Source organism: Dromiciops gliroides, chromosome 5 (assembly GCF_019393635.1).
Source record: "Dromiciops gliroides isolate mDroGli1 chromosome 5, mDroGli1.pri, whole genome shotgun sequence".
In the NCBI taxonomy this organism is placed as follows: Eukaryota; Metazoa; Chordata; class Mammalia; order Microbiotheria; family Microbiotheriidae; genus Dromiciops; species Dromiciops gliroides.
In genome coordinates this window covers 131,000,099-131,022,574 of record NC_057865.1, presented here as the reverse complement: position 1 = coordinate 131,022,574, position 22,476 = coordinate 131,000,099, and the positions used below count along the sequence as shown (strand labels likewise).

The 22,476-nt window shown below is 36.4% G+C and overlaps 1 protein-coding gene across 5 annotated transcripts in view; it reads right to left on the bottom strand.

Moving 5' to 3' along the window:
- Positions 1 to 22,476, bottom strand: part of CTTNBP2 (cortactin binding protein 2) — a 211,271-nt gene that overhangs the window by 85,147 nt on the left and 103,648 nt on the right. For 4 of the 5 annotated variants that reach the window (XM_043966829.1, XM_043966830.1, XM_043966831.1 and 1 more), the window contains 4 exons: positions 16,228 to 16,431; positions 13,924 to 14,023; positions 11,584 to 11,734; positions 6,935 to 7,189 (listed from right to left, as the gene is read on the bottom strand). In XM_043966829.1, the coding sequence (XP_043822764.1) occupies positions 6,935 to 7,189; positions 11,584 to 11,734; positions 13,924 to 14,023; positions 16,228 to 16,431 (710 nt within the window). Of the gene's footprint in view, positions 1 to 6,934; positions 7,190 to 11,583; positions 11,735 to 13,923; positions 14,024 to 16,227; positions 16,432 to 17,134; positions 17,244 to 22,476 lie in introns of those variants that run through there. The other variant, XM_043966833.1, reaches the window with a different exon arrangement.

The following is a 22,476-nucleotide window of genomic DNA, read 5'->3' as shown; positions in this document are numbered from 1 at the left end:
AGGTGTAACGATTGGAATAACGCCACCTGCTGGATACTTACTGTAGAAGAGTTCTGCCCATGAAGGGAAGGTCTTTGAGGGCAAGACCAGGAGTCAGGAAGTGACGCGGACTAGTGGGAGGAGGAAGGAAGAGACGGGCGCTCGGTCTCACGCTCTTTCCTTTGGACTCTGGTGGAGAGCGGAGCTAGAAATGTGCTCTCCCTTTAATAGCTAGGAATTTAGGCCTTTTTCTCTCTCTTTACCAAATTCTTATTCTCCTTAATAAATGCTTAAAAGTCTAACTCTTGCTAAAGCTTATAATTTATTGGCGACCACTCATTAGATATTTTAGACAGTTTAGCTAGAATTTTAGCCCTTAACAGATGGCTGACCACGAAGAGGAAAGCTGAACCTCACTTCTGATCTTCCGGTTGGGTAAGAAATTTCCCCTACCCTTTAAACTGCTAAGTACTGGCGCACTGGCTGTGTTTTCCCTTTAAATTTTTTCGAATGGACCTTTTAAACTCCCTAATTACCCTATTTTTGATTTTAGTCTGTTTAACCAGACAAATGGGAGATAAGATCATGTTAATGCTTTGTTTTTGTGGATTTTCTATTTTTCTTTTTATTTTTGTTAAAAGAGCCAGCAACTTACTCACACAAGGAAATATCTCTCCCTCTCCCAACCATGCTTTTTCAGAGAAACCAGAAGAGATTCCTGCAGCTTTTCCCAGTTCTAACACTAATTGTTGCTCTAATTTTGCATGCCTGGAGGCAATGACCCACCCTCTAGAAGCTTTTAATCCCCTAGCACCTGGAGGCAAAGTGGGGGAAGAGGAATCCAGGCCTGAGTTCAAAATCCAGTCTGATTCAAATTGCTCTGGTCCCTCCCCTCCTCTCCAGACCCCACCCTCTACTCCTCCCATGGCTAAGCCCATAGCTTCCCCTGCCTGGGAAGTCCAGAGATCTAATGCTCATGCGCAACTTTCTCTAACTACATTTGCAGCTTCAGGCTCAGCCCTTCCCCAGGCTGGCTGTGCTTCTGAGACAACCTTAGAAAACCCTTTAAATTCCAGATATACTCGTTTTGTTCATAATTTTGCTAACCTGCTTTTGTCTTTAATTAGTAATCTTATAAAGCATTTGTATGGTGAAAAGACTGACAGACAATATAGAGGGGTTAAAGAAGAAAAACTTAAGCTGAATAAGAATGACAACCATCAACATAGTTCAAGACTCTGCTTCTTTTGCCATGGAAGGGTATATATTTTAGAGAAATGTAGAAGTAAGCAGCAAGGTATTGATATGAGTGTTGGGGATTTTAGATATCGGAATCAAAAGTGTTCTGAATTCACTCAGAGTATTAATGTCAGTTCAGAGGTTACATAGGATTTCTATGCTATTACACCTACATTTTGAAATTAATGGTATGGGTTTATTTTCATAGAGATTTTCATGCTTTTGAGATTGTGTCTTATACCTAGTTTCTAAAACAAGGAGAATATTTGTAAAAGCTTTTTATAGTCATGTGATCAAGTTTATATTGTATAATACTCTTATTGATATTAAGTTCATATTCATTTAGATTTCCTTAGTTTGAATTTCATTGTCTTTTATTGTTCCACGTGTATCTTCTTCTATTCATTCATCTATCTAATTTTGAAACATGGTTTTGATTTCATAATACAATGTTAATTCTAGGAGTATTGTGCTCCCATATTCTGAGTTATTTGTTTTTGTTATTTTTTCTCAACTGATTATTTGATCAAACTCTTTAAAGCATTTCCCTAGCAAATTGTTTGCCATGGCAAGTGTAAATTGATTCTAGAAGTATTATTTTTGATAAGCATATTCCAAAAAAAAAAAAAAAAGAGGGGAACATTTGTAAAAGTTGTCTTTGAGATTGTGTTGTGCTTTAACTTGTATTTAAATATGTTCAGATTTTTCAAAAAAGTAATTGTATGCTAAGTAAAAAAAAAGGTATTATTTGAAATTGTTGCATAATTATATATTCTGAGTCAAGATGTATTCACATTTTTTGCAATCATTTATTATCCTCAATTTTTAAATCCATATGAGACTTGGATTATGGGAACTTATCATTTAAGACATTAATTGCCTTTATTCTGAGTTATCAGATGCCAGTTGGCCAAGGTGCCATCCAATCACAAGAGGAATACATGCAAGAGCAGACACTGAACTGTCACATGAGGGGAGACATGCATGAAGTCAAGGTATGGCTGAGAGAACGGCTTTTGACAAATGTTGAGGTTGGATTCTCTTGGTTTAATATTTTATTTTATTTTTCCCCACAATATTGTACAGATGGCTGGAAGTATTCATCCCACCCATCTCACTCCTACACCTGGCTTCTATGCTCCCTCCTATATGCCTGATGCCATGGACATCTTAATCCCATGGATCTGATTAAGTCTGACTCAGTTTCCTCCAATATGTTTGGTGGCATGGACGTATATTCCATCCACCTATTTTAAGCCTGGCATACTGTATGGGCAGTACATATTGCTCAAGTGTGGGAATGCTCATATCCCATCATTTCTCTGTTCTTTTATGGTAACCCCCATAATTATCTCAGGTGTCATGATAAATACAGTGTTGAATTTGGCCTTGACACCTGTTACCAATTATATTAGATTTTCTAATTTCTCATAATGGCATGAGGATAATTAGGCAGATGATGCAAAAAGTGATGAAACAAAGATAAAAATTATTTAAAAAAAATTAATATCACAGCAATTGTCTTCTCAATTACCCTCCATAAGGAGGGACTATAGTAATACTATAATTTTAAAGAATGTTTCAATTTTTGTTTTATTATATGTTTCATGTGTAACAACTAAGATTCTGAATTCCCTTAGACATGTTTTTGAGAACTTTCATTGTTTGATTTGATTATTGACAAAGCTATTTTAAAGTTGTGTTAAGCTCAATTTTGTAGGAAATTTTCCTGGCTGATTACCAGCATCCACACATCAACCCCTGAAAAGACTTCCATTCCAGGACTACACCTAGAGGACATCTGAGAAAAGACTTTCAGAGACTTTAAATGAACAGTTTTGATTTGTTGTTTTTGTTGTTTTTTTTCTCTTTCTGTTATAATATACACCATCTGTAACATGTATTCTCTGCAGAGGCCCTCCCTTTGCAAGACTAATGTCAAAGCGTCGGTTCATGAGGAAAAAAAAAAATCGCCCCTCTGGACAAAACTTTCCTCTCTTCCTTTTCTATATTGTTGTTCACATATTATTAGTTAGCAATAGTTATTATATTCTTTTTACTGTTCCGTCAAGGAAACATTTTGTTTCTTGAGGAACAACAGGGGGGACTGTAACGATTGGAATAACGCCACCTGCTGGATACTTACTGTAGAAGAGTTCTGCCCATGAAGGGAAGGTCTTTGAGGGCAAGACCAGGAGTCAGGAAGTGACGCGGACTAGTGGGAGGAGGAAGGAAGAGACGGGCGCTCGGTCTCACGCTCTTTCCTTTGGACTCTGGTGGAGAGCGGAGCTAGAAATGTGCTCTCCCTTTAATAGCTAGGAATTTAGGCCTTTTTCTCTCTCTTTACCAAATTCTTATTCTCCTTAATAAATGCTTAAAAGTCTAACTCTTGCTAAAGCTTATAATTTATTGGCGACCACTCATTAGATATTTTAGACAGTTTAGCTAGAATTTTAGCCCTTAACAAAGGTTTCTAACTTGGAAGGCTGGGAAAAACAATGACACCTCTGCCTTTGCCTTGTTGGACAGGGGTTTGGGAAAATGATAATTTTTGTTTTGAGCATATTACGTTTGAGGTAACAACAGGCTAAGCCTTGAGTTCTCTCCGGGCAATTGGAAATGTATGTATGGAGCATGAATAACATTTTACTTCTAGAGATAAAAGATCTGGGACTCATTAGCATTGAGCAGCTAATTGAAACCACAAGAGTAGAAAGGTCTCTATAAGGGAGTAATAGGAAAGATATAGAAGATCAAGGAATAGAGAATAATGCCCATGGAGGCAAGCTGAGTGAGGAAGAAAAGCAAAAGGGGTGGAATATATTTAGAGATGGGAGAATTTTTAAAAACTGTTATGTAAAGCTAAAAAAAAGATTAGAAAGGTATGTGATCAACCGAAACAACAGAGGAATGAAGAAGGAAGGAAGGAAACAAACATATTTTTTTTTTAGGTGGGGAAATGAGGGTAAGTGAGTTGCCCGGGTCACACAGCTAGTAAGTGTCAAGTGTCTGAAGCCGAATTTCAACTCAGGTCCTCCTGAATGCAGGACCAGTGCTTTATCCACTGTGCCACCTAGCTGCCCCCAAAACAAACATTTTTAAGTGCCTACTGTGTGCCAAGTTCTGTGTTAGATGCATTACAAAGATCTCATTTGATCTCCTAAAACAACCCTGGAAGATAGATGCTATTTTTATCCTCATCTTTACAGCTGAGGAAACTGAAGTGACTTGCCCAGTAAGTGTCTAAGGACAGATTTGACCTCATGTCTGCCTAACTGCCCATTTTTCTATCTACCATGCCTCTGAGCCACTAGAAGGCTGAGCACCCAAGACTGAGAAGATGCAAGTGAATTGGGCAGAATGGAATCCTGAGAACTCTAATTCATGGTTTGACATTATAGCAGCAAATCAGACAGTACAGAATGTATTAACAGCTTCCTCAAGGGAGAAGTTAAAACTCTAAAGCATCAGCCCAATCTGCTTCTTGTGCCAGTAAAGATGTATCAAAGTCCTGGTAATTAAACATATAATCACACAGCTATCCCTCCTTTCCACTTATGCTGAAAGTGAGATGAACACCATCATCAGATCAATAATCTCTCTGTAAATAGTAATGGTCCAGATATCAGGAGAGCACTCCTATTGCCAAACAGCATGCTATTTAGTATATCCACAGCTTTACCTCAAGAAATGCAAACAATGGCTCAAAAGAGGGGAAAAGAATAACTAGAGATGAAATCACTTGAAAATCTGGTTCTTGGGTTTACAGACTAAGACCTGACAGACATGAAAGAATGCATACTACAAAGAAAAATAATGTTTTCAGCTTATCCATACTATCCAACTCAAATATTTTAGTTATATCCAGTCAGAAATGAAAGATATTTAATTTTTCCAGAAGAGTGGCACTTAGTTCTAGATAATTTTTTTTTCTTTTCTTTTTTCTTTTTCTTTTTTTTCCAGGGCAATGAGGGTTAAGTGACTTGCCCAGGGTCACACAGCTAGTAAGTGTTAAGTGTCTGAGGCCAGATTTGAACTCAGGTCCTCCTGAATCTAGGACTGGTGCTTTATCCACTGTGCCACCTAGCTGCCCCCCTAGATAAATTATAATGGAGCTGATGGTGCTTTCATACTTCAACTCAGGCAGATTTTTTTTTCTAAGGATTCATTAAATCAACATGGAAGACAGTGAGAATTCATGGAAAGAGCTGAAGTTTTACCTCCATCTTTGCCACTAACTGTGATCTCAGGAGAGTTAGAATCTTGTTGGACGATAGCTTTCTTAGCTGTGAAATGATCACCAAGGTTCCTGCCAACTCTGAAATGTTAGGAGCCTTCAAACTTTTCTGCTTTAGTCTTCACATTCTACCATTTACATTTCTCCATTATCCCTCTTACAAATTTGAGTTCCATAGCTTTTATAAGGTAGATAAACTTTATAAGCCAATGTATTTTATTTTATAATCCTATGCATTGAAAAACGTTCTGAGAAAGGACTCATAGGTTTCAGCAGACTGTGAAATGGGTTCAGGACCCTCTCCCCCCAAATAAAAAAAATAATTCCTGATGTTGAAGGAGGAATATTTCACAGTAAAAGAGTGATTATATGCCACTGAAGATTTATGCAACAGGAAACTAAGTGGCACAGTGGATATAGTGCAGAGCCTGGGTCAGGAAGACTCATCTCCCTGAGTTCAAATCTGGCTTCAGACACTTACTAGCTGTGTGACACTGGACAAGTCAGTTAACCTTGTTTGCCTTAGTTTCTCATCTGTAAAATGAACTGAAGAAGGAAATGACATCATTGCCAAGAAACCCTCAAATAGCATCACAGTCAGACATGACAAACAACTGAACATCAATAACAACAACAATCGTTTTAAAATTCTGCCTCCAAGACTAGAAATATAGTTATCCTCTAAAGAAGGAGCACTCACAGACTTGTGGAAAATGCTACATGATCATCATTATTGAACAAATATGTATTTTCATACTAATCCCCTCCTTCAAAAACCTCCCTTGGAGCCTCTGACATTTACACAGCTGAAATATTTTACATTCAGTTCTTTGGGTATTTATTGACTCCCTACCATTTTCATGACTTTGATCTTAAAGAATGCATATAGAAAGGACTGCTGCCAAACAATGCCAGTGTCTCAAACTAAACCACTGTTTTTCTTCCAAATTGTTTGTGGAACTTCCTATAATAACAGTGATTCAAATGACAAGAGAGATCATCTGCATTTTTACTGAATCCCAGTAAAGGTATGTCACTATGCTCAGAATCACCCAACCGGAGAATGATAGAATCAGAAGGAAGGAGAATACAAGTCTCCAACTCAAATAGAATTCCATCACAATTCCATTGTCAGGAATCTCAACTTCTCAAAACCAACCTTGGTCTGATTTGGGTCTTTTTTCCTGTCATGAACATTGGGAATTGTTTCCAAATAACCCACACATTTCCTACTGAAAACTCTACCCACAAATTCCAAGAAGAGGAGGAGATTTAAGGAAGGGCTCTGCTTCTCATTCCCTTTCCTCCATGCTTCCACCTCTATAAATGTCTGTTGGATGCCAAGAAGAGAAGTTTCCTTTAACTCCTAATGGTAACCTGCAAAAACACCCTCTCTAATTCATCGATATAAATATGTTGAAATATTTGATCTCCAACAAGTCACTTTAGTCTAAGAGAAGCTGGCTTATGTGAACACACCTTAAGACCTTTTGAGGCAGCTATGTGGGCAGCAGTCCAGCCTTCTTTGTCAGCATGGTTGATGAGATCTGGAGGAACAACAGGCTTGGTTCTACAGTCGGAATTCTCCTCTCTGCAATCCAAGTCAAAAAAACCCAACTCTGGCTGCACATCATTCATAAGATTTCCATTATCAGGTACCCCATAGTACATAAGGAGTTTCAGGCCATCCACATTACCAGAATCCACAGCAGCATGAATTGGAGTCCAACCATCCTGCAAATAAAAATTCAAGGTGAAAAAATTTTATAAAATCATGTATTAAATTATTTATCACATCCCTGCTTCAAGTTCACCTTTAATGAGATTTTAAGGATGAGTTTGCAAGCTGGAAAAAAGCACAAGTTCAAATCATGTCTAGCAGGATGGGCTGAAGGAAAGTGATTTGATCTTGATTAATTATAGTTCCCATTTTGTTTTGATATAAATTGTCTACTATTTCCACTTCAGACAAAGAAGTCTATTAGAGAACAATCTGATGTGTGGAGGCATTTTCTGACTCTGTGTTTGTCTGGTGTATGTTGAATGTGGCATACTGGAATCTTGCCCTATTGAAAGAAGTAAAATTTGATGTTAAGGCCGAGTTATTAGGTTCTATACAAGAGATATATGTAACATTTACTCATGTATGACAATGCTACATCAATGGTAAATTTCACAATTGAAACTAAATACAACCCAAAGGCCAAGGGAGAGATGCACCATATTGTCAATGATTATTTGTATGTAAGAACCAGAATAAAATATTTCAGTGAGGCATGTATGACAAGGAGGTGGGCTCCCAGAAAAATGAAAGGGTTATAGTCAGACAGTTGATTTAGCTAAGTAGTATGAACAAAATTTTAAAAGACCCTCTGTGGAAGCTTGAGGAAAGGATGTGAACAATAATTACACAAGAATAGAAGACATTCTTCTTATGGGCTTTGGTCTTACTTCATTGGTGGAGAGAACATCCATATATACACCTGACATGTCAAACTCCTAGGGGACAGGGATTGGATTGTTTTCTCATAACACTATAAGTAAAAAATATCCTAAATGTGGTATGCTAGAATTTATGGGGATCATGCATCTATACAAGAACAGATACTCTTTTAAGAACAATGAATCTGAATTAGCACTGCTGTATTTGGTTGAGGGCAGCGAGGTAGCACAGTGTATAGAGTGCTGGGTCTGGAGTCAGGAAGGCTCATGTTTCTAAGTTCAAATCCAGCCTCAGACTCTTATTGGTTGTGTGATGCTGGGTAAGTCACTCAACCCTGTTTGCCTCGATTTCCTCAACTGTAAAATGGCAAACCATTCCAAGAAAACTCCTGAAATAGGGTCACGAAGGGTCGCACATGACTAAAACAACTAAACAATAACAACAGTGTTGAGTTCTGGGTGCCATGAATATTTTCAAATGAGAACACAACCAGAGGAGTGCAAGCAAATGGCCGAGGGGATTAGCAACCATGCAGAATAAGAAGCAGATGAAGGAACTGGAAGTTTAGTCTAAACAAAAGCTGTTGGATGTTCATGTTGGGGCGGTAATCATGATAGCTGTCTTCAAGTATATGAAGGGTAGTTAAGAAGAATCTGGCTGACTTTATTTTGCCCCAGAAGGCAGAACTAAGGGGGATGAATGGAAGTTGCCAAGAGTTTTATACACTTTCTTTTTTTTAACTTAAGGAAAAGCTTCCTAAGAATGAGAGCTATACACAAGTGGAATGAGCTACTGAAAGAAGGAGTGAGCTCCCTATCTCAATGTTTTTAAGCAGAAGATTTCTGTTCAGGTAGATCTGATGATCTCTGAGGCCCTTTCCAGGATTCTAAAATGCTGTGATTCACCATCACCTCTTCATTTATTTATCCGGACGTACCTTGTATCCTTCCCCATTGTAGAATCTAAGTTATTTGAGGGAAGGAGCTCTTTAAAAAGAAGAATCTCTATCACCCAGTACAACACTTGACACAAATTAGGTGCTTAATAATTGCTTGTTAATAAAAACTGAAAATGGATATTTTTACTTCTCCCCATCCTTTCAGATGCTTATCCCAGATGAAGTCAGTAGGTAAGAAAAGACCAAAGCAAGAGGTGAACTAAATAAATGAGTCAACATTCCTCATGCTCCAGGCAAGTTAATAAAACTTCATGACTCAGTCTTTGTCAAGTTGCTAATGCTGTTTTCAGCAGGTTGTGCTTGACATCTGGAATGTCATGGTCTCAAGGCCTGCTTCACTGATGGCAGTGGGAACAAAAGTAAGTTGTGTTGTTTATTCAAGCCTCAGCGGAGAGTTGTTATGTGTATGCCAAGTGCATACATTAAACCCTCAAGATTTATAGAAATATAAGCTATTTGGTGGGGGGGAGATCAGTCCTTTTTCATTAATACTTTTCTTTCAAAAAGGTACAATGCTAATTCTTCCTTGAATTATCATATGGAAGGTAACACAGCTGCTCCTAGAAAAACATTCTTTCTATCTTCCAGTCTCCTTTGATATCCTTATTTTAAAAAGCCAAAGTAAGAATTCATTTCTCCTCTCAGCCCCATTGTTTGCACATTCTCATCTCTCTGGATGCTTCAATTTCTTTACCTTCAAGTTGCCCAACATCTCTTTAATATCTTACAAGGTTGACTCCTTGCTCTCCAAAATAAGAAAGCTTCATAGTAGATAATTTTTCATATAATTACCATATAATTCATTTACTTTCCTTTTGTAAAGCAGAATTAGTGAGTTGTTTTTGAGTCATGTCTGACTCTGTTGACCCCATTTGGGTTTTCTTAGCAAAGGTAATGAAATGAGGCAAACAGGATTAAGTGACTTGCCCAAGGTCTCACAGCTAGTGGATTGAGTGCCAGGCCTGAAATCATGAAGACTCATATTTCTGAGTTCAAAGTTGGCCTCAGACACTTATTAGTTGTGTGACCCTGAGCAAGTCACTTATCCCTGTTGCCTCAGTTTCCTCATCTTTAAAACGAACTAGAGAAGAAAATGGCAAGCCACTTCAGTATCTCTCCAAGAAAATCCCAAATGGGGTCATAAACACTGAAATGACTGAACAACAACAACAATCTCTTGAAGGAAATATCAGACTAGATTACAAAAGAAAAATAATTAAATGAAGAAGTGAAATCACCAAAGTTCTAAAATTCTTATTGAAAGAAATCTTTAGAAAATGTGAATTGAAATGGACAGTGTATGTTCAGGTGGGTGGTTTTCAGCCCTGACTTCTCTCCCTAGTACCACCCACTTCCCATTAGCTTATAACTTGATACCATATAATCACTTTGGATTCTTCTTTATCCCTCACCTCCCGCATTCAATCAATTATCAAGACCTGTCAATTCTACCTCTAATATTTCACCTCTGCTCCAGTCCCCACTTCCCACTGCTACTTCAGTTAGCTTAAGGTCTCATCCCTTGTACTATCATAATAATTTCCTAATTAGCTTCCCTTTCTTTAGTTCAGTTAACAAAATAATCTCCAACTTTACATGCATGACCACGTAACATCATAGATTTAGAGTTGGAAGGGATATGAGACCACCGAGTCCAACTGTCTCATTATACAGATAAGGAAATCGAGGCCTAGAGAAATTAAATAACTTGCCCAGGGTCATATATCTAGTCAGTGTCTGACATAGGATTTGAATGCAGGTCTTCTCAACTGTACATCCAGTGCCTTAACTATCACATACTGTGCTCACACATTACACCCTTGGTTTCCCTAGGGGTCATGAACAAAATCCCTAAGTTAACATTTAAGCTTTAAAAAAAAAATTCAGTCTCTCTCCCATCAACAATTCTAGCCTTATTTCACATACTTTGTGTACTCTTCATTCCAGTAATAGTGAGCTTCCAGTGGCTGCTCTTGTGTATCATTATGCCTTTTCTTTCCTTTGTGTATTCCCAGAAGTTACCCCTCATACCTGGAAATCATCTCTCCCTCCTCTTATCTTCTGTTCCTTAATGGGACAGCTCAGGACAACTCCTTCCAGAAGCTCTTCCCTGACTGTCTCAGCTGAGGGGGATCTGTCCTTCACTGAATTTTCTCAGAATAATTAACAACAACAACACTGTATCTCTCCTTTGCCTCTATTATATTTTACCTTGTTTCATACTTTGATATCTTCATGTTGCATCTCTGATCTGTAGACTATAGATTTCTTTAAAGGTGGGATGGGAACTATTGGTTGACCTTTGTGCACATTGCCTTGAACACAGAAGTTATCTAATTTTTTTTTTTACTTTAATTAGTATGGCACAGTGACATCTTCCTAGGACTGACTGCCCAAGACACATTATTAAATTCTTGGTAAGGGGGCATAGTTGTGCATATTTCATCCTACAATTCAAAAAGTTTTATACCCCTCATCCCAGGAATAGCTAGGTGGTACAGAAGATTGAATGCTGGGTCTGCACATGAGTGCAAATCCAATTTCAGACACTCACTAGCTGTGTAGACACTGGACAAGTCACTTAACTTCTATTTGCCTCAGTTGCCTCATCTGTAAAATGAGAATAAAATTTGTACCACTCACCTTCTTATTAGGAAAGAACTCTGTAAACCCTATGCAAATGAATTGTTTTATTATTAAATAAGAGTAATAATAATTTTTACTTACACTGGTTTTTACATTTCGGTCTGTTCCAGCTTCCAACAATAGTTTAATACATTCATTATTTCCATTTCTACATGCCAGGTATAGAGGTGTTTGTCCTCCTTCAGCAGCATGGTTAATGTCAGCATGATATGCAATTAGTAATTCTGCACACCTAAACATAAAAGTGGAATGAAAAAAAATTCTGTCTTTGAAAGCAAATGCATTATGTGGTAAGGGCATTAAAATGAAAAAGCAATGTCAAGTAATGGTATATTAAAAATGTGTTCATTATTAATGATGCTTATGGTCAGATATGCCATATGGTCAAATTAATACTACCAGTTAATAAGCACAAAATAGTTATAAACAAAAATGAAATTGGAAAATGTACTTTATTCAAGTTGGGGAAAATGTCAAAAAAAAATTAGAGCAGTGAAAACTAAAAAATAACCACAAACTGTGCAATTAGCAGCTTTATAAAGTATGACAATCCAGCCAAGAACTTCAGGATCATAACTTTTTTGCATTTTTTCAGTATTTAAAATATTAGTCTTTGGAGAAAAATATTTTATGTTTAATATATGATTATTACATGAAAGTTTGTGGTTTGTAATTCAAAATAGTAAAGTCCCTAAGAAGTCAGTGTGCTGATTATATCACTTGAGAGAATGGAGGGGGGAAGGGGAGATAAGGAGTGATACCACATGACATAACTATAAAAAGAAGAAAATGGACATTTGCTCCATAGAGTACAGTTGAATTCTGAGAATCAAGAGGAAGCAATAATAAGTGAATTCTGAAGGGGGTGGCTCTCAGTAATTTGAAAAGCTTTTTAGTACCCCCACCAACCCCCTTTAGTTGGCATTGTTTAGTCTATTGATTAATGCTTGGCATGTAAAACTGTTTAATGTCCTATTTTTATAAATATGTTTATTTCCTTAACACAATGGGGTGTGCACTTTGTGCTCTAGTCCTATGGTAACTGCACCAAGGCTACTGCACCTGCCACAGAGATTACAGGTCACCTGGAGGCAGTAACTGGAGGTAAGAACGCAATCGGGAAGAGATTGGGACACAAATCCCTGGCTTTCCAAAGATGGAGCAGGGGACACCTTACCATTGGTCTTTTCCTAGATCTCTCCAATCTCCCTAACTCTTTTCCCTTGGAAATTGCTTTCCACTTCTTTGCCTTGCTGTATCCCCTTTCAGTAGAATGTACACTCTTTGAAGGTAAGAGCCATTTCAGTTTTCACCTTTGTATTCCCAGAGACCTAGAAGTGTCTTGCAGATAGCAGAAGCTTAATAAATGTTTGTTAAATTGAGTTGAATTTTTATGCCCCCAACATCACCATGACCTTTCTCTGTGACTGGTTTTCAAAGTCTCTTTAATGTCAATTTCAGTAGGACAGAATATATTAGGGGGTCTGAATAATGACTAAAGACTCCTTAAGGGAGTCTTAATCTTTTGAAATGTTCATGAAGTTAAAATTTTAACTAATATACATAGAAAATCAGAATTTGGACATCAAATTCAAAATTTCAATTTGCACCAATAAAATGGTTCTAAAGCTATCTTTACCAAACTTAAAAGACAGAAAAGTTTGTATTCCCATTATCTCTAATAATGAGGACCATAAGTTTTAGAGCCAGAATATACAGAGAAAGCTGGGTGAATAATTACATTCTATTTTCAACATGAAAATATTGTACCCTAAATTACACCAGTTATTCAACTGGCCTAATAAGCTTACAGAAGCAATCACTCCTAAGGTCATATGTATTTTGGGGAATGCATAATTATTGCTTCTGGCTTTAAGTTGACCCCCTTTCAGAACAGCCAAGTTCCTGTTTCATGGTTTAAAAATAAAAGCTCAAAATAGGATGAATATTTTGGATATAATTCTGAACAAAATATCTATTGCCAGAAGAGCTCATTAACTGCTGCCCCACAATCACAATTACTTTGAAGGTCAAGTTCAGTGCCAATAAATATCTTTCTTTTCCTTAAAAAAGAATGACATTCCATTTTAACCTGACAAGTCCTCTCAACATCTTGCAATGTTCACCATAAAACAGAAAATGCTAACATACAGCATCTATGATAGGTATGGCTCTAGCAATGTTTCATTCATGTGAAATTTGAACTAAGACATCCATGTGCTCTGTATATAACACTATTATTCAAATGTTGCAGAAGAAGGAGTTTTGGTCCCTTTGGGTATATTGCCTTGAATTTGAGCCCTCATCTAGTTAGCATATTCCTCTGGTATTGACTCGCATTTGGCCAGAACTCATATGTGTATGTAAATTGAAGGAAGGGGCTCTTTTCATAAAAGAAAGAAATCTTAGAATATCACTTACTTGAAATGTCCCTGAGCAGCTGCTGAACACAAGGGTGTGAAGCCATTTTTATCAGCAGTATTAACTTGTGCTTCTGCATTCAGCAGCAATCTCACACAGTCTAAAGATTTTAACAGAAAACCACTTTAATGCCTCTAATTTGGTAGTTAAAAAAACACACCCCCAAATGATATCAAAGGATATTTTCTAAAACCCACAGGGCCTGTGGATGGGATGTTAGCCTGATAAACATGTCACAACGGATTTCTCATAACCTACTTAAGCAATAGTTTCCAGGGACACCAGAATTCTTCCCCAATGTGACAACAGACTTGAGCATGAAATCAAAATGGGAGTGATCTGTTTCAATCTGAAACAATTCCCTCTGGTTTTAATTGCTTTTCTTGAAGATTATGATGATAGTTGAAAGTACTAAGGGCTCATAAAAAAGGACTCAATTAACAAACCCTTCCTCCTCCTTCCCTACTTCCCACCCACATATAGACACATTTTTCTGGTTGCTTTGGGAAGAACTAGGTACAGACAGCTGTCACTTAAATTGAAAAGTCATCTTTTCACAAAATGGTTTAATAGATTTTATCACAATCATCTCATTGAAAATATTCCAGTGTATACAACTAAACCTCTCCTCTAAGTATAAGTACTATGCATCATCTTGTATTGTGGCATTCCTTGAAGTATTTGACATTTATCTTGAAAACATTTTGAGCCGTTTCTTATTTTTATTTATATTGTGTCTTATTTCCCTACCAGACTATAAGTTCCCTAAAGTCGGGGACTGCTTTCTTAAATTTCTAACTCCCTCAGTGCTCAGCACATGGAGTGAACATTTAATAAATACTTGTTGCCACATGTCTCAAAAGGGCTTGCATTCTCAAACAGAGGGGAGGGCATGAAGGGAAGGTATTTTGAACTAAAACAATTATAATAAAACAAATGCTAAAAGTTGTTTTTAATATGTAATTGAGGGACAACTAAAATAAAAATGTTTAAATAAATAATTGTTGAATATTGAATTAATGAATGTGTTATAACAAAGTCCTTGACACTGTTAAAATGTTCGACATCAGAAGCTATCAGTGGAAATGACACTAAAATAGGATTCATATCTATTTTTGCCACTGCACCCTAAGGACTCTGGCACCTTTTGCATCTGCCTTGTAGCTGAAACTTTCTTTATGGGTTACCTCCCGAAAGAGCAGAGACTTTGCTCTCGCTTTCCTACTTCTATTACCAGTGCTCTGAACACTGTAAATGCTTAATAAATGCTTTATTAGTGAATTTGTTCATAACAAGAAAAATTCTAAGACCTTACTAAGTAAGGATCACCTTGGTCAGGTCCAACTCGAAAGTTGGGTGTCTTGCTCCTGCAATCTAAAGCCCTGCTTAATAACAACATTCTTATTCTGGGAAGTCTCTTAGACCAGTTTATGATACATAGATAAGCTCTAACATTATCAAAAGCTCTCTCCTGGTTGAATGCTCTGAAGTACTGGAGGAAAAAAAAACAACCAAACTCTCCCAGTTATCTGAATTATACTGGGATCATTTTGCCTGGATGGATAGTTAATGCTAATTTAAATGTCCATGAATGCCTCATCAGTTGCCGAATATTGTTTTTTCCCCAACACATAGTATGGTGTGATATACTTGACTATAGGATTCTTATTTTAAGAAAGAAAAATAATTCATAGATTTTATCATTATGTCACTTTAACTAATCATCAGATTCAATCTCTTAGGAAACCCAACATCTAATTAACTATCCCCTTTGCCAAGTTGCTCAAAGACTATAAGTCTAGCACTGTTTCTAAATTTTAAAATGATATAATTGAATCAGAAGTTAGTGAAGGCCTAATGTCTCTTCTTTAGTACATATCAGTTGCTTGTTATGTAGAGTAAATTCTGGCTATTTATTCATGCTAAACCAAAGACATCACAGATGGAATTGGTTTACTGAGCTAGAAATGTAAGTCTGCATTGACAAGTTACTAAAGATAGTCATACAGAATACATTGGCGTTTGGAATTGACATGACAGAAGTTGTTTTTCATTAACTGGCAAATATCCTCATCAAGAAAGGTATTTGGGGATATGTATGCATATGTATATATATTCACATACATACACACATATGTAATCAGTTTCTCTTCCACAGAACTTGTTACAAGGATTAGGTATATAAAGGAATTGCTAAACTAACAATATGGTAGTAGTAATAAAGTGTTCTTTCATATCTAAGTTGTTCCATTTCTTTAGAGATGCGAGTACCAGAGGGAAGTATTGAGACATCGCATTCTTTACCTGTATATCCATTCTTAGCAGCAGAATACAAGGCAGAAGAGCCATCTTCACAGGAGTAATTAATGTCCAGTCCTTCTTCATTAAGCAGCATTGATAATAAAGTGACATTTCCCTGGGCAGCAGCTTGCTGAAGAAGGGTGGACCTGCCAGCCAGGGAGGCAGGACCACCACTCATTAGCAAAGGGGTTAGGGAGGGTGACCAGCCTGTGAGTTAAAGTGACCCAAGTTAGATGGGGAGGTGAAAGAAAATGAATATTATCCTCTTCTCTTTTAATCACACATACACACACATACACACACCCACACATAACCACACACCCCCAACATGGGGATATACAATTTCTATCACTAATTGATCTGTTAAGATTTAGTCTCTATTGTTATTTCAATTGTTTCTATCAGCCATTAATTTAATCTCTGCACACAGTGGTGATAGGTTATTTTTAGTTAAGTCAGTCTCTTGGTTTATTATTATCATAGGTTAATACAATGAGCAATTTTAGAAAACATCTGCAGATGCTAATTCTAAAATTCCTTTTCCAAAGTCCAGTGCTAGTCAAACATGAAAATAGAACCTTTGCATCTGTTCTATTTTTTTAATTCAAGATTTGAAATTTAAGTGATATTGCATATATCAAAAGATAATTGTAATATAAAATGAAGAGCCTTTAGCCCCCTCTCCCTTTTCCTTGGCCCCTTACCATAATTGAGAAAGGTGACATTATCCATGAAAATGTACCAAGCACTGCTAAGGACTTCAAATATATGCCTTTAAATTCCCAATTTGGAAATAAGATCTAATTAAGGTAAGATATGATACCATAGCAATGTCCAATGGAATATACATGATCTATAACTTAATAGAACATACATGCACTCTATCTCAAAAATATAGAAAAAGAATTACTTTGTCAGCTGATCACTGTCTGGAAAAAGCTTAAGTCACCCAACAAAATAGGACAGAGTATAGAAAAGAGTTTTAATAGAAATTTCAAGAGTTATCTTAGTTAGATAGTCTTTATCAGTATTTTGCAGCTTTAGAGAAGAATTTGTTGAGTGTATAAAGCCTGCTATAAATGCTATGGAAAACTTTCTGAACTCTTCCTTGGTCAAAAGGCTGTAAAAAAAAAAAGGAGGAAAGTATAAATGCTTAATGTGAAACTAGTATTTATAAACTGTGCAAACTTCCTAATGAATAATTTTAGTTATTCTCCTAGAAAACTCAATGAACCATACCCCTAATGTGTATATGTATGTGTTGTTTTTGTATGTATGGCTGTGATAACCTGACAAAATACAAAATACACTAGTAAATTTTATGTTTCCATTATATTAGCACTAGGATAATAGTATGCCTACATATGCAGACATTATATCTATTGGTTCTTACACTTGACTGGTTGATTTAACTAGCTTCCCAGGTTGTTATTTTTTAAAAAGCCAGTTTCTATTTTCAAAAGAAAACAGTAAATTTGAAATGAAATTATTTTCCTAGCTAGAAAACACAAAGAAGCTATATGTATAATTTAAGCTACTGTACTGCTTCAAATTAAAATCTGGGTATTCATTTAGGTCCATTAATTATGTATAGCTTTAATCTTTACTAGATTACAATGCCATACAGAACCAACATATTTGTAAAATTAAATATTTATAAAAAACACTCTAGTTCTTTCTCCATATAAATACTTAAACTATTATGCCCCTCCAGAATTTGCCCCTTTGTGGCATTATCTATTCATATATATGTTTAAAACCACAAAATTAAATCAGGTAGAAATTCTACTGATTCACAAAAGATGAAAGTTATACACTAGAGACATTAACTATAAAGCAATACAAACAATAGCAGGAGTACATTGGTCCTAAATCAGTTTCCTTGGACTATCTCACTCTAATCATCTTTAATAAACTGTAGAATTTAGTCCAAGTTCTCTTGGACCTAATCCAAGGGACTTTCGTTACTGAAGGCCTGTTATGAACCCCATGGCTCCTCAAGAGCATCAATATTACTTGATTTGCCTTTTACTTTCAAGCTAAGCTTTTTTTGAGCTACTACAAAATAAACATTTTAATAACAGCCTTTTAATGTAAACTATTCTGTTCCTTTCAGCTGTGGTTTCCTGAGAATACAGTGCATTTCAAATGTAAGCATCAGAAAGATAAAAGGTTGTTTTTTTTTTTTTTTTAAGAAGCAGTGTTTTTTATGAGTCTTTGGATAAATGAACAGTCTCACAATTAGCAGCCAGGCAGGTTTGAAAGATGAATATATTTTAATCATACTCTCTAATTTCCTTTGAAGGTAGAAGCACATTTTTCAAGACCTTTTTTACAAAGTAATTAAAAAATATCCAGGCTGACTATCATGTTTTGACATAAGGTGAAATTTCATACCTTTACTCTACTTTTTATGAAAGTAGTTAAATGTTTAAGTTATTTTAATGAAACCCACTGAAACAGAATAGATGGAACTCTTCTAAAGAATAAAGTAAAAGACCACCACAGAAAGTTTATTTTTCATTTAAAATTCCTATACATTGAAAAAAATGGTAGGCCTTAACTGATTTGTAAATATCTAGGAAATGACAGAACAGTACTGTGTTCCTCCAGGCTGTTTTAGTAGAGTTAGGAAAGGTCAGTTTCATATTGGAAAGTTAGTAAACGTGAAGCTTGCAAAGCATGCAATGAGGAAGGGCATGAGGACAGAAAACAGCTTCTGGCACCAGCTTCAGAATGTGGAGATGGTTAATTTCATAGCCCACATTGATTCCCTTTTTTTTTCTGATTTAATCCCTAAGCCAATCACATACAAAGAATAGAGAAATTATAATGAACTAAATTGAGATATAGAATACCAAAGAAAATGGAAAGGAAAAAAAAAAGGCAAGGGTATGGAAATTCAGCTGCCTGTAGTAATTTCTTTAAACATTTGTTCATTTGTCAAATGATACATGGTTATTGGGGAGCCTGAACCATGAAAACTTTCATTCTCCTCAGAAGAGCTTCTACTATTTTCCCCAGAGAATATTACTAATAAAGAATTACATTAATCTGTAGTACACTGTGTTCATTAGGAATGCTGTGGTTTTATTTCATCTGGCCATATGATAAAAATGACTTTATATCCTATTGTAAAATGGCCTTCTGAGGTTAAAAATACTAATTAGGGCCAATATGTAATGGAGTATACTGGAATAGCTATTCTCAGTAATGATAGCATAAGCAGTATTTGGAAGGCTCATGACTATCTCAGGAAGGGAGTGGGGAAAGGCAGAATATTCCCTAATTAAAACAGTAGGCTGGAGGAAGCTAGCTAGCTATGCTGCCTTATTTCTTGAAGCAAAGAATTGAAGAAAGGGATTGACCCATATGGGTAGTATGAGAGAAAACCCGGATTTTATACAGAAAATTTCAAGTAAGCCTCCATGAAGGGATGATTTATATCCTATAATGCATGGTGGCAAGGAGAGTAATTCCCATCCTTTCAGAGCTAAATACACAAAAAAGACTACCATTCTGTGCCTTGCAATCCTGTCCTTCTGGGAATACCAAAAAAGAAAAAAAAAGAGGGCAACTATGGAAAAACTAGTTCAGCTAATCTTAAAGTGCTGCTGTTGCTTCTCTGGCCCTCTCCTTTTTAAATTCTGATCATAAGCTATAAGTGAGGTGATTTTTCAAAGGATGGGGAACTGAAGTACTGCAGGTAATGTCTGCAGTCCAGAGCTGTATCCTATTATTTACAAAAGTCATTTTTAGAGACTAACAACCACTCAGTGAAAGTCATCACTTTTAGAGAACAAATACTCAAAGATTTATAGCTCTTGAGACCTAATTAAAAAAAACAAAACCAAAGAGAACAAACTTCTACGGTGTGAGGTCAGATCATGGACCACTTGGGCACATCCTTCCTATCCCCCAGGGTCACAGAAGTAACAACAGACCAGGCAAAAGTAGAAAATGTGGCCACAGCAATGGGATTATTTATATGGTCCAGTGGCAAGAACACTGTGTTTGATTCCAGCCTATAACACTTAATACCTATGTGACCTTGGGAAGTCAGTTAACCTCTAAAGACATCATGTCCTTCTTGTAACATGTCATTGTTGGACTAGATGCCCCTTTAGGAACCTTCTATCTTGAAAACTATGTTATGAAAATTAAACATATATGAGTATTATCCTTTAAAGTAGTAACCTTGGGAAGCTAAGCAATTTTTCTATGGCTGTGAGGGGTGCCATCATTTACTTATTTATATCTATTTTATATATGTATACATATATATATATATATGATATATAGAGAGAGAGACTATGTAATTATCAGCAAACACAAAGATTTTAATATACAAAGAACACAAAGGAGAAGTTCCATTACCACCACGCTAAATAAATTCAAGGATCCTAATTCTAAAGCTGGAAAGGATCCCTAGCTGCCTAGATCAACCCTGCCATTTTACAGATCAACAAAGTAAGGCTTAAGGAAGAGTAAGCTGACTTTCTCTAGGTCATATAGCTAATAACCGTCAAAGGTGGAATTTCAACCCAGGTCCTCTGATTCTTACAACAGTGCTCTTTCCACTAGATCATGTTGCTTCTTAAGAAGTTATATACTTCAGGGGCAGCTAGGTGGTGCAGTGGATAAAGCACTGGCCCTGGATTCAGGAGGACCTGAGTTCAAATCCAGCCTCAGACACTTGACACTTGCTAGCTGTGTGACCCTGGGCAAGTCACTTAACCCCCATTGCCCTGCCAAAAAAAAAAAAAGAAGTTATATACTTCTCCCCAAAATGCTACCTACCATTGTTCAAAGTATCTTCAGAATGTCTCTTTGGAACCTGTCCCCACAGTCTTAGTACCTTATTTCGTATAGCTCATTGGTGGCAATTTTTCATACTCAAGGCTTGGAGGAAGGAGGAGTTTAGATACTGAGAAACACTAAAAGGGCAACTAGAACCACATAGGTGACCAATCCAGGCAATGTAGACTAGGGACAAAAATGGAATATGCTATCATAAAAAGAGATGGATTTTCTTTTATGGATTATCACTAAATAGCAGACATTTTTCCAGAGTCCATCCAAAAAGTACAGTGAACAACAGTATCAATGCATTAAATATTTTAGCCACCCCAAATCTGAAAGGGATAATATTCATTCAGATGTACAAATCTTGATATCCTTTTTAGAAATCAATATCTCATTACCTTATTATTACTTAAAGGATCATCCTAAGACAATACAGAATAAGAAGGACCCTTGGAGGCAATTGAATCCAACTAGAAAACTGAGGCCCAGAGAGATTAACTGATTTGCTCAGGGCCAAACAAACCCAGCTAGAAAGTGGCTGAGGAAAGATATGATCACAAGTCTTTCTGATTCTAAGGCCAGCACTGCATTTGGTTATCCCTAGTCTTTCCCCCAAATCCCCATAATAATCTATAAATGAGTTTGGAAGGGACTAGATAGAACTCTAACTTTCCTTCAACCCCACAAATTGTCCAGAAATTGTAATTTTCTTAATATATTCTAAAACATTAAGAAGTCCATCTGCGATGAATTATTAGGAAAAATGTAGTGCCAAGTTAGATAAACAGCATTTGAAATAATCTAAATTTAAACCAAAGGTATCTAAATATATTGAACTTCCTTTATTAAAAAATATAAAAATTACCATAAAGGAAAAGTGAATGGTGAAATTTAAATGCTCAAAGACATTAATACCACCCCACTCCCCCGAAATAAATTATGGAGAATTGGCCCCAGGGTCTGGAAAAACTGGGTTTACATCCTGCCTTTAACACAAGCTTTGGGACCTTGGACTAGTCTCTTAACCTCTCATTCCCTCCAGGATTTTTTTCCCCCTCCATGTTTTTAATACTATTACTTGTTTTTGATTGTTTGTTTGGTTTTTTTTTTTTTGGTGAGGTAATTGGGGTTAAGTGACTTGCCCAGGGTCACACAGCTAGTAAATGTCAAGTGTCTGAGGCTGGATTTGAACTCGGGTCCTCCTAAATCCAGGGCCAGTGCTTTATCCACTGTGCCACCTAGCTGCCCCACTATTACTTGTTAATCTGCATCCGTAGAAGGAGTTTTCTAACTATTAGCTTCCTAAAGTGATAAAAATTAAAGGCCTAGACAAATAAATAAATAAAAACCGAACTAGTTTGATTTTCTTTTAAAGCCTAGTTAGTAATAGTGGAAAGTGTCATTATAACCCACCTTTAGAATTCAAAGACATGTCAATATATTGAC